Below are 12,196 nucleotides of genomic sequence, written 5' to 3'. Positions count from 1 at the left end.
CCACCACACCCTGCCGGCATTTTTAAATCTTTAAACTTTTTTGTTAAAAATGAAAACTCAGCACGCACAATAGTCTAGGCCTACACAGGGCTGGAATAATCCATATCAGTCTTCTACCTCCGTATCTTGTTCCACTGGAAAGTCTTCAGGGGAAATAACACTTATGGAGAGTCGTCTTCTGTGATGACAATGCCTTCTTCAGAAATACTCCTGCAGGGCCTACCTGAGGCTGTTTCACAGTTAACTTTTTATATTTTCAGTAAATATAAGGAGTATCTCTAAAGTATTGATGAACCAGTAACATAGTTGTTTATTGTTATCAAGTACATAATTGTATGTGCTATACTTTTATATGACTGGAACCACAGTAGGTTTGTTTACACCTGCATCACCACAAACATGTGAGTGATGTGTTGTGCACTGAAGTCACTAGGTGATAGGAATTTTTCTGTTCTGTTGTAAGTTTATGGGACCATTGTCATACATGTAGTCTGTTGTTGACTGAAACATTGTTTTTTGGCTCATGACTATATATTAAACTATTGATGCTATTCGATTAGTCCCTGGGGCTCCATATGTATATATTTTGCATCTTTATTCCTCTCTGTGCTTCAGTTTGGGTAATTTCTATTGATCTCTTAAAATTCAAGGATCCTTTCTTTTCTTGTGTCCTGTCTGCAGTTTATCCAATCCAGTTAATTTTTTATTTAGAGTATTGTGTTTTCAAGTTCTAAGATTTCCATTTGATTTTTTTCTAAAGTCTCCAGATTGTTCCTAAAATTCCCTTTCTATTTTTCCATTATATCCATCATTTCCTCTAGACTCTTTAGCATATTTATCATAGTTATTTTAAAGTTCCTGCCTGTTAATTGCAATATTGGGGCCATTTCTGTGTCTGTTTATATTGAGTGATAATTCTCTTGGTATAGATCAAATTTTTCTATTTCTTTGCATGAATTTTTTTTTTTTTACTATGTATTAGACATTGGTGGAAGATATGTTGAAGAGACTCTTAATTCTGCTATTTCTTTTTAATAAAGGTTAAGTTTGGTTCTAGAAGGTGGTTAGATTATTGGTGGTTCATTTGAAACTATAGAAGTCTTGATTCTTAAACTACATTAGGGAAGGTCTATTTCTGCATTTTTCTTAGCCCTAGGCTGAATATTTTAGTCCTGAGACACAGTGTTTACTCTGAAGGCTTGTCCCTTATGAAGTTCCAATGGGAACCCAGGTGTTTAGCCCCTCCAACTTGTTAGAATTCAGACTGCAAACTCTCTCCTGTGTGGTGTGTGGCAACTGAAATTTCTGTTCAGGTCTTTGAGCTTTCCAGCTGTTGTTTTGTCTCTGGGCTTTTTGTAGGCTCACCTATAGATGTGTAATTAAGGGATCAACCAAAGAGTTCAGAGGAGTTTACATGCAAATTTAGGGGCTTCTTTCTGACTTCCTCTTTTCTGGCATTTTTCCCTTTAGTTTCCAGCTATTCTAGCAGTTCCAAACTCTGTTTGCTGAGTCCTTAGGCAAATACAACTACAGTTTTCTGCTTGAGTTCTGGCTGTCCAGTGCCATACAGATGGCTCTCATGGGAAAAGCCTTAAACATGAATCTTGTCCATTATGGTTCCTTTTTTCAAGGATTAAATAATCTAGACTGTCTTCTTGATTTTGGTCTTCCTCCAGTGCTTTTGAACAGTTGCTTTAAATATGTCGTCAATTGTTTATAATCATCGTCTGCAGGAGGGTTAGTCCAGTACAGTCTACTGTGCCATAACTAGAGCCAGACCTTAATCAAAAATTTCTAAACTGAGGAGGGACAAGAGTAGACGTAGGCTTTTTAAGAAGATCATTCTGGCAGTTGTGTGGTAACCTGTAGCAGGGGAGCAAGAATGAAGGTAGGAAGACAAAATAAGACTATTACCAGAGTCCCTGGTAGATGATGGTTATTTAGACTCAATGATGAAAGAGGAGACTGGTCATGACAAGCAATGGATGAGTTTGAGATACATTTTTGGCAAGATTTGGTGATAAGCAGGGAATGAGAAAAAAAGGGAAGTCGAGGATAACTCAGATTTCTTGTTTGAAAGATTGAGTGATTAACACCATTTACCAAAATAGGGAATACCAGAGAAGGATGAGATTTGGGACAAAAATAAAATTTTCTTTTGGATGCAAGTCTCAAGATGACAATAACATGTCCAGTAACCAATTGAATTTGTAAGTCTGAAGCTCAGGGAAAAGGTCTCATTTAATAGGTCTGGTTGCTGCAACTTGAGTGAGATGTACACATGCAGAGGGAAGGAATGCTACCTAGGAGATTGAGAACTGACAAAAGCTAGTTGGATGTTGACTTTCCGAATTCTAGGTGAAACTACTGGATAGGAGAGATGAGAGGCCAGCAAAATAAGCCTACTTATAATTGGGATGTTTTAGGGAGGTTAACTGTGGCTGCTTTTTCCCCCTCTGGATACAGGGTTACAAGGAAGAAAATAACACAGGAGAATGTTGTGGGAGATGTTTACCTACAGCTTGCACCATTCGGCTAAGAGGAGGACAGATCATGACACTGAAGGTAGGAGCAAGCTGAACGCGGGGGCTCCCTCACATATCACCATCTTGCTTCCTTTTTGGAAATTTTTCTTCAAGAAAGAGGGACTAAGTTTGGTTCAGTATTGGCTTCTTTTTCTACTTCTTTCTGATTATATAAAGAAAAGATAGATGACATCGCAGGCACGGAATTTTCTCTCTTTTTTTAGTTATTTTGTTGCTCTTCTTGACAGGAGTGTACTTAGTGTATGGCCTCATGGTTTGGAGTTGGTCGATCTTTTTTTTTTTTTTTTTTTTCTTTTTTGAGTGGAGTCTGGCTCTGTTGCCAGGCTGGAGTGCAATATTGCGATCTTGGTTCACTGCAACCTCTGCCTCCTGGGTTCAAGCGATTTCCCTGTCTCAGCCTCCCGAGTAGCTGGGACTACAGGCGCCCGCCACCACACCTGGCCAATTTTTTTTGTATTTTTAGTATAGACGGGGTTTCACCGTGTTAGCCAGGATGGTCTTGATCTCCTGACCTCATGATCTGCCTGCCTTATCCTCCCAAAGTGCTGGGATTACAGGCGTGAGCCACCATGCCCAGCCTAATTTTTGTATTTTTATTAGACGTGGGATTTCACCATGTTGGCCAGGATGGTCTCGATCTCTTGACCTCGTGATCTGCCCACCTTGGCCTCCCAAAGTGTTGGGATTACAGGTGTGAGCCACCGTGCCCAGCCTGGAGGTGGTTGATCTTTAAGATTTTCTCTAGCCTTGGGAGTCTCTAAGACTGGACAGGCCATCAGGGTGAAACAAACTCTGATCTATGAAGTTCGGACTAGCTGGTGGGGCTGGGAGGTAGTGCCCTTGGTTCAACTCTCGTTCAGTTATCGACTAACCAGTTTGCTCTTGCTATATCCCAATCCTTCAAGCGTTTAACTGGTTGGAAGAGTCTACATAGCAGCCCTGTTCATAGGATACAAGCTGTAAAACTGGGACTCCACTTCTGGTCTGTGTTCTGGGTGTGGGGCTTTATTATACATTGTCTTGTTCTTGCTTCATGGTTCTCCAGATTGTTTCATCAACTCCATGGAGTCAAGCTCATGGTTTGAAGTGGGTTTGTGAACCAAACACTATCTCTGACTTGACCCACTCCTCCTTTTTCCTTCCAGCGTGATGAGACGCTCCAGGATGGCTGTGATACTCACTTCTGCAAGGTCAATGAGAGAGGAGAGTACTTCTGGGAGAAGAGGGTCACAGGCTGCCCACCCTTTGATGAGCACAAGTGTCTGGCTGAGGGAGTGAGTACACTCATCCTGCTCTCTTTACTGTCTCCATCTCTAAGAACAAGATCCTTCTGAAGAGCGTGCATCCCAGCTCTGGCATAATATCCCAGTGTCTGAGGCAGATCTCTGGCCTAGTTGAAGAATCAGTGAGATTATGAAATCAAAGCCTATGGAGAGAGAAAATTCTCTGCAAATAGGATGTTTTAAAAAAACATTTTCCTTGAGGGAGGCTGAGTGTGTGATTCTTGAATAGGAAGATGTGAGATCAAACTGATTCTTAGTCTCCCTGGCAATGAAGATCCTGATGACTCATTTGGAAGAGAATTCAGAATAATCAAAATTGTTTCAGCCTGGTCAGGTAGGGTGGTCAAGCTGCTCACATTTATGATAGGAAAGCATAGTTTACATCTGGACACGTAAGCGCAGGGCTGTGAGTTCAGAGCTGAAAATTGGCCCGGAGTGACCTGAAAGCTGTCTACTCTCTACTGTTTGTGCCTAACCTGCAACTTCGCTGTTTTCTTAGGGTAAAATTATGAAAATTCCGGGCACCTGCTGTGACACATGTGAGTACATTACTAATATCTTGTCCCTTGAAACCCATCAGAACAGTCTAGGGGCTCTTTGCAGCTTGCTCCTTGCCATTAGCGAGCCCAATGACTGTTGTTTGGAGTAAGCTTTATTTCAGAAAGATATTTCTTGACTACTGGTTCAGTCTTGCAGGGAGCAGCCTCCCCTCCTTGGATGTCATCAGACTGCCCTCTAGAACTCCCTTTTAGATGCCCATGGAGCAATCTCTTTCCCCTTTTTCTGTAAACTCTCCCCTGTCTCCAGCTTCTTACGTGCCTTTCCCCTCATAGGATCTTTGATTGCTCATAGTCCTATCCTGGAACAATATGTTCCCTTTCCAACCAAAGCTTCCTAAAGACAGGCACCTTGGATCTCTGATCTTGACAGAGTAGACTCTCAACACATGTCTATTCATGAGTGTGCTAAAGCTATCTTAAAGAGGAAGCTAAGCCACCAGCTGGCTAACAACAGCCCGCATGTGCCGTGGGTGCTGGTCTAAATTTATCACCCCCTGTTCTTCACTCTGAGTCCTCTTGACCTTGTAGTTATGTCATACTGATTGGTTCTCATCACTCACAGCAGCGGCTTTGGAGACGAGACACAAATCTGCACATCAGGCAGTGTTCTTCCCATACATGCTTGTGTCTATGAGCGCAAATAACTTTCAGGATCCCAGTGCTAATGCCATATTTTCTGAATATAGAATTACTTGCCTGGACTAATATTTGTTGTTTTAGGTTAGGGTATTTTTTTTTTATCCTAGGTTCACAGGTGCATGCTTGTTTACACAGAGAGAAAGGAAGAGTGAAAACATGAATACCTTCAGTGCTCATTCATTCTTTTCTTGATGACTTAGCCCCTGCAATTGCTGTAACCAAATCTCAGAGCGAGGAAACACTCTGAAAGCATGTCTTCTGTGATTCCCATTTGCATGGTTTAAGAATGCGAAGTCAGGAAACCATCAGAGAAGAATTATCTCTAGGCACACTGTACGTGGAATTTGGTGAAGAGACCGTTAACCTACAAAACCACCGCAAAGGGTCTTTGTTGGTCAACGCATTCAAGAGCCTTCGAGATTTTAATGAGGACAATATAAGCCAGGCTCAGAGATTTAAATCCACAGCAACCTAATATAGTATGTTGGCCTAAATGTGTTTTTAAAATTCATCCTCTTAATGTAATTGGCAGGCTTTCCCTGTACAATGAAGTTATCTGGAAATTGGGAGGCAGACTAATCTGTAGTTAGGGTTGATTTAGATTTGGAGCCATCTAAGGAGAGTGAACTCCCAGTGTTCAGATTGGAATGGTGAGCTGGCATTACATTTTTGAATTCCCAGTGGGCCAAGTAGAGCTTCAGATCTGAATGCCACTAACCCCTGTGTGAAAGGAAACCCATGTCAGCAACCTGGAGTCAGCAGTACCCAAAGAGAGGCCTTCACAAAGGTGCCTAGGGATCTTCTCGGTCCCCAGAGTGGCAGGGTATATACCTTTATATCACCATGACTTTGCCTTTCCTCTTACCCCAAGGCAGGAATGAATAGATAGTAATTATACTTACTGATGACTTCATTGCCCATTAGCTTCTGAATATAGTTATAAGCACAAGAGGGTTGCTTTAGCCATTTGGTTTTCAGAGTCTACAATGATATAAAGGCAAGTCTTAATCATTTTACATCACCATAGCACAATGAATTTAGGCTCTTTCTGCAATTAAAATTGTGCCATTAAGTGAGTTAAGTCCAGCAGTAACTCTCTCTCTGCATACTTCAGGCCAGGAACAGCTGAGGTGAACCAGGATAACTGAATTCCCTCCTTGTGGCTGGCTTTGGTTATTTGGTTACTGTGAAAGGGACCTATTTCCAGCCCAGTGAGGGCACTGGGGCTGAAGAGTGTTCTCTAGAACCCCAGCCAGTCCTCAGGTTTCACCTCTCACCTGTCCTGTAGGTGAGGAGCCCGAGTGCAATGACATCACTGCCAGGCTGCAGTATGTCAAAGTGGGAAGCTGTAAGTCCGAAGTAGAGGTGGACATCCACTACTGCCAGGTAAGGGCTGTGCTTCAATACGACCTGGGTGGGGAGGGCTGAGCCTCCGTGGATACCTATCCTTAGTTACATTCTGGAAGGATCTGGAAAATTCACAGGGACGAGAAGGAAAACTGGAAGGAGAAAAACAAAAACGGAGGAAAGACAACAAATCCCTTACAGAAAATGGAGAGTTACTTGTGCAAGATGGAGACCACAATTCTTAAAGATCAGTCAAACATATATAAAAATGTCCTGCATAAAACATGCGTAATCAGGCATAAAACATTTTATGCATTAACGTGCATAAAAATTGCAGCTAGATGGATGTGGGTATGATATTATTACCATAGAGGAGAGGACATGTCAGACCTATGATCTTCCTTTACAAATTGCCTAGCTGTCCTGGGTGCTTCTGGGTGAGATCAGATCTGCCTCGCTTGGAGGGGTCAGGGAGAAAGCAAGCTGCCCCAGAGCGCTGCCTAGGCCAGGACTTCCCACCATTGTGAAGCTCCCGTCTTCCTCTGCTTTCTTGCAGGGCAAATGTGCCAGCAAAGCCATGTACTCCATTGACATCAACGATGTGCAGGACCAGTGCTCCTGCTGTTCTCCAACACGGACGGAGCCCATGCAGGTGCCCCTGCACTGCACCAATGGCTCTGTTGTGTACCACGAGGTTCTCAATGCCATGCAGTGCGAATGTTCCCCCAGGAAGTGCAGCAAGTGAGGCTGCTGCAGCTACATGGGTGCCTGCTGCTGCCTGCCTTGGCCTGACAGGCCAGAGTGCTGCCAGTCCTCTGCATGTTCTGCTCTTGTGCCTTTCCGGGCCCACAATAAAGGCTGAGCTCTTAGCTTGCAGAAGGCTGCTGGTGCACTGTGTCCTAGGGCTGAGATGGCAACGGTGGGCAGGGGCTGAGTTCTGAGACTGGTTCTGAGGAAGGAAGCACAGGCCACGTCTGCAAGCCTCAGTGTCAGTGCGAAGTACTGCCAACCTCTGGGGAAAAGTGATGTTTTTGCCTCCAGGAGTGGGAAAGGCATAGTGTGTGGGATAGGCCTTTTCCGAAACATAGCACGAAGTAAAAGGGATTTTCCCAGGAACACTGGGTTCTCTAGTCTCTGTATGGAGGGGCTTCTGAACGTAGCAGAGGGGTGGGTCCTGGAGCCAGGCTCCTGCTGAGATAGATAACTATTGTTGTCGTGCGGCTGGCAGTGTAGAGAAGGTATCTGACCAGGTGTACAAGGATTTCTCTTAGTCCATGGCTCACAGAGCTCCTGTGTACCCATAGTGGCCCTTTGAGGTGGAGAGGTGCTGAGGACTGATGGGGTCCTGGCAGTAGTGTGGTCCCCCAACTCAGCCTGAGGGCATGAGCCCCAGATTTGGAGGCAGACCTGGGCTCCACACATGGCCCTCGCTCAGCTGCGTGGCCTCTAACAAGCCTCTTAGTCGTTCTCAGACTCAGTTTCCTCATTTGGAAAACAGGAATATTAGTCTCACTCATAAGGTGGTGAGGATAAACAACCTCAGCATAAAATACGGCCTGCAAGTCCTTAGGTAACTAAATTGCTCTATAATCATGTAAGAAGTGGCGAGAATAAGAATGGGGAAATCAAGGCTTTTGGTGGAGAATAAGAGATGCTAATGTTAACAGCAGAGCATTAGGGATTTCCTTTGTTGTGAGGGCTGGACCGGCGGGGTTTCTTTCAGGCTTTATGCTTGATGCCAAGGCCCTACGTACTCCAGACATCCTTCAGTGGAAGGGGAAGTGGTGTAGATAACACCAGACATCATCCAGTCCCCAAAGCACTAACTGGTACTGTCCCTTGCAGTTAGAGATGGTCTTTCCTTAAAATTTATGGAAGAGTTTTCATGTACGTACTGGCAAGATTGTGGGGACTCTTGCTAGGGAGAATGCCCATAAGACAGAAGGGGATGTCCTGGATTACAAGAATTTGATGAAGAATTGATTTTCATTCTAAATACTTTTGACACCGGAGAGACTCAGCTCATTGACAGTACCGGATAATGGAGTCAAAAGGGACTTAGACATCTAGTCCACTGTCCCTCCTCCATTTCTTTACACGTGATGAAAGCAGCTCAGAGAACTCAAGTGACTTGCCAAAGGTCGTAACTGCTGGGTGGCAGGACCAGGTTCGAAACCCAGGTGTCTTGACACATGGATAAGAACTCTCAGGCCATCCCATCAGAGCCACACAGTCCCTGTTGCTTACACTCTTTCCATGCTGACATGGGGACCAGTGACTGCTGCATCCCTAAGTTTCTACCTCTTCTGGTATTGCCTGAGCTTAACCTTAAGAGAAGCCTCAGTACAGGAAAATGGCGTAGATGATGCTGAGTAGGCTTGGTGGGAAGTTTAGTGGGGCAGAAGGGAGGAAGAATGGACAGAAGTTTTATATAACTACTCAATAACGTTCAAAGGTTGCTGTCTCTCCATCTATCACCCCACTCCCAACTTTGGGTAGCCTCTAAGGTCTCTCTTGGTAGGAAACCAGATCCAGGGACAGGGAATTAACTGTCACTCTTCTGACTGATCACCTAACACTCGAGCTGGGGACAAGCTGTTATTGGAGGCATCAGCTCCAGATAAATTCAGCAGGAAGGCTACCTCTGCAGCATAGGTTGTTTTTCCAACTGCCTGTGTCTTGCTAGCTTGAACTTCTCATGTTTACTGATACCACATTTTACCATCAAGAAAAAAGCTGAATCTTGATGGTAAACTGCATGTTTTGATTATTTTAAAAAAACCCAAAACAATGGAAGGGAGCTGAGTAAAAAGGATGCAAGAAGAGAAACTGTTGGAGCTAGTGTGTGTGGAGCAGTGTCTTGGCAGTCTTCCTTTATTTACAGGTATTCCAAAGGCACTATCTGTACCTGGTTTCAGGGACCCTCTTTTTTACTCACCCTCAGACCAGGCAAGACAGCACCCCAAAGTGGATGTTTTAAGGGGGGGGTCTCAAGGAGGGAGTATACAGAGACTAAGAAACTGCTGGAGGGAAAGAAGAAAGGGAATGAATGAAGGAGCAATGGTGACCATTTTTCAATCGTTTGGGAACGGAAAAGACATGAGAACCGTCCCTGGAAGTAGACAGGGAGAAAGGGGTTGTTAAGGATAGAAAGGAGCAGAATAGCAGAGTGTTATGCCACAGACTTCAGGGCAGGCTGCCTGCTTTGGAATCCTGAGATCCTCTTAGAGCCAAGTTACTTGACTTTTTTTTTTTTTTTTACTTTGTTCTAGGGTACATGTGCACAACGTGCAGGTTTGTTACATATGTATACATGTGCCATGTTGGTGTGCTGCACCCATTAACTCGTCATTTACATTAGGTATATCTCCTAATGCTATCCCTCCTCCCTCCCCCCTCCCCACAATAGGCCCTGGTGTGTGATGTTCCCCTTCCTGTGTCCAAGTGATCGCATTGTTGAGTTCCTACCTATGAGTGAGAACATGCGGTGTTTGATTTTCTGTTCTTGTGATAGTTTGCTGAGAATGATGGTTTCCAGCTGCATCCATGTCCCTGCAAAGGACACAAACTCATCCTTTTGTATGGCTGCATAGTATTCCATGGTGTATATGTGCCACATTTTCTTAATCCAGTCTGTCACTGATGGACATTGGGTTGATTGCAAGTCTTTGCTATTGTGAATAGTGCCACAATAAACATACATGTGCATGTGTCTTTATAGCAGCATGATTTACAATCCTTTGGGTATATACCCAGTGATGGGATGGCTGGGTCAAATGGTATTTCTAGTTCTAGATCTTTGAGGAATCACCACGCTGTTTTCCACAATGGTTGAACTAGTTTACAGTCCTACCAACAGTGTAAAAGTGTTCCTGTTTCTCCACATCCTCTCCAGCACCTGTTGTTTCCTGACTTTTTAATGATTGCCATTCTAACTGGTGTGAGATGGTATCTCATTGTGGTTTTGATTTGCATTTCTTTAATGGCGAGTGATGATGATCATTTTTTCATGTGTCTGTATGAATGTCTTCTTTTCATGTGGCTATATGAATGTCTTCTTTTGAGAAGTGTCTGTTCACATCCTTTGCCCACTTTGTGATGGGGTTGTTTTTTCCTTGTAAATTTGTTTGAGTTCTTTGTAGGTTCTGGATATTAGTCCTTTGTCAGATGAGTAGATTGCAAAAATTTTCTCCCATTCCGTAGGTTGCCTGTTCACTCTGATGGCAGTTTCTTTTGCTGTGCAGAGGCTCTTTAGTGTAATTAGATCCCATTTGTGAATTTTGGCTTTCGTTGCCGTTGCTTTTGGTGTTTTAGAGATGAAGTCCTTGCCTATGCCTATGTCCTGAATGGTATTACCTAGGTTTTCTTCTACGGTTTTCATGGTTTTAGGCCTAACATTTAAGTCTGTAATCCATCTTGAATTAATTTTCATATAAGGAGTAAGGAAAGGATCCAGTTTCAGCTTTCTACTTACATGACTAGCCAATTTTCCCAGTGACATTTATTAAATAGGGAATCCTTTCCCCATTTCTTGTTTTTGTCAGGTTTGTCAAAGATCAGATGACTGTAGATGTGTGGTATTATTTCTGAGGGATCTTGTTCTGTTCCATTGGTCTATATCTCTGTTTTGGTACCAGTATCATGCTGTTTTGGTTACTGTAGCCTTGTAGTATAGTTTGAAGTCAAGTAGCATGATGCCTCCAGCTTTGTTCGTTTGGTTTAGGATTGTCTTGGCAATGCAGGCTCTTTTTTGGTTCCATAAGAACTTTAAAGCAGTTTTTTCCAATTCTGTGAAGAAAGTCATTGGTAGCTTAATGGGGATGGCATTGAATCTATAAATTACCTTGGGCAGTATGGCCATTTTCACAATATTGATTCTTTCTATCCATGAGCATGGTATGTTCTTCCATTTGTTTGTGTCCTCTTTTATTTCACTGAGTAGTGGTTTGTAGTTCTCCTTGAAGAGGTCCTTCACATCCCTTGTAAGTTGGATTCCTAGGTATTTTATTCTCTTTGAAGCTATTGTGAATGGGAGTTAATTCATGATTTGGCTCTCTGTTTGTCTGTTACTGGTGTACAAGAATGCTTGTGATTTTTGCACATTGATTTTGTATCCTGAGACTTTGCTGAAGTTGCTTATCAGCTTAAGGAGATTTTGGGCTGAGATAATGGAGTTTTCTAAATATACAATCATGTCATCTGCAAACAGGGACAATTTGACTTCTTCTTTTCCTAACTGAATACCCTTTATTTCTTTCTCTTGCCTGATTGCCCTAGCCAGAACTTCCAACACTATGTTGAATAGGAGTGGTGAGAGAGGGCATCTCTGTCTTGTGCCGGTTTTCAAGGGGAATACTTCCAGTTTTTGCCCATTCAGTATGATATTGGCTGTGGCTTTGTCATAAATAGCTCTTCTTATTTTGAGATACGTTCCATCAATGCCGAATTTATTGAGAGTTTTTAGCATGAAGGGCTGGTGAATTTTGTCAGATACCTTTTCTGCATCTATTGAGATAATCATGTGGTTTTTGTCTTTGGTTCTGTTTATGTGCTGGATTACGTTTATTGATTTGAGTATGTTGAACCAGCCTTGCATCCCAGGGATGAAGCCCACTTGATCATGGTGGATAAGCTTTTTGATGTGCTGCTAGATTCGGTTTGCCAGTATTTTATTGAGGATTTTTGCATCGATGTTCATTAGGAATATTGGTCTAAAATTCTCTTTTTTTGTTGTGTCTCCGCCAGGCTTTGTTATGAGGATGATGTTGGCCTCATAAAATGAGTTAAGGAGGATTCTGTCTTTTTCTGTTGATTGGAATAG

The 12,196-nt window shown here is 43.0% G+C and overlaps 1 protein-coding gene across 1 annotated transcript in view; it reads left to right on the top strand.

Annotated features, from left to right (window-relative positions):
* The window catches only part of VWF (von Willebrand factor), a 154,612-nt gene extending 147,361 nt beyond the window's left edge, over window positions 1–7,251 (top strand). Inside the window, exons 43-47 of the mRNA XM_031936259.1 lie at window positions 2,467–2,565; window positions 3,692–3,820; window positions 4,329–4,368; window positions 6,317–6,414; window positions 6,932–7,251. Coding sequence (XP_031792119.1) covers window positions 2,467–2,565; window positions 3,692–3,820; window positions 4,329–4,368; window positions 6,317–6,414; window positions 6,932–7,120 — 555 coding nt within the window. The 3' untranslated portion in view covers window positions 7,121–7,251. The remainder of the gene's footprint in view (window positions 1–2,466; window positions 2,566–3,691; window positions 3,821–4,328; window positions 4,369–6,316; window positions 6,415–6,931) is intronic.
* The last annotated feature ends 4,945 nt before the right edge of the window (window positions 7,252–12,196 follow it).

This window comes from Piliocolobus tephrosceles, chromosome 10 (genome assembly GCF_002776525.5).
Source record: "Piliocolobus tephrosceles isolate RC106 chromosome 10, ASM277652v3, whole genome shotgun sequence".
Taxonomy (NCBI): Eukaryota; Metazoa; Chordata; class Mammalia; order Primates; family Cercopithecidae; genus Piliocolobus; species Piliocolobus tephrosceles.
Note: the sequence above shows the minus strand (reverse complement) of the source record. Positions and strands in the feature narration are given on the sequence as shown.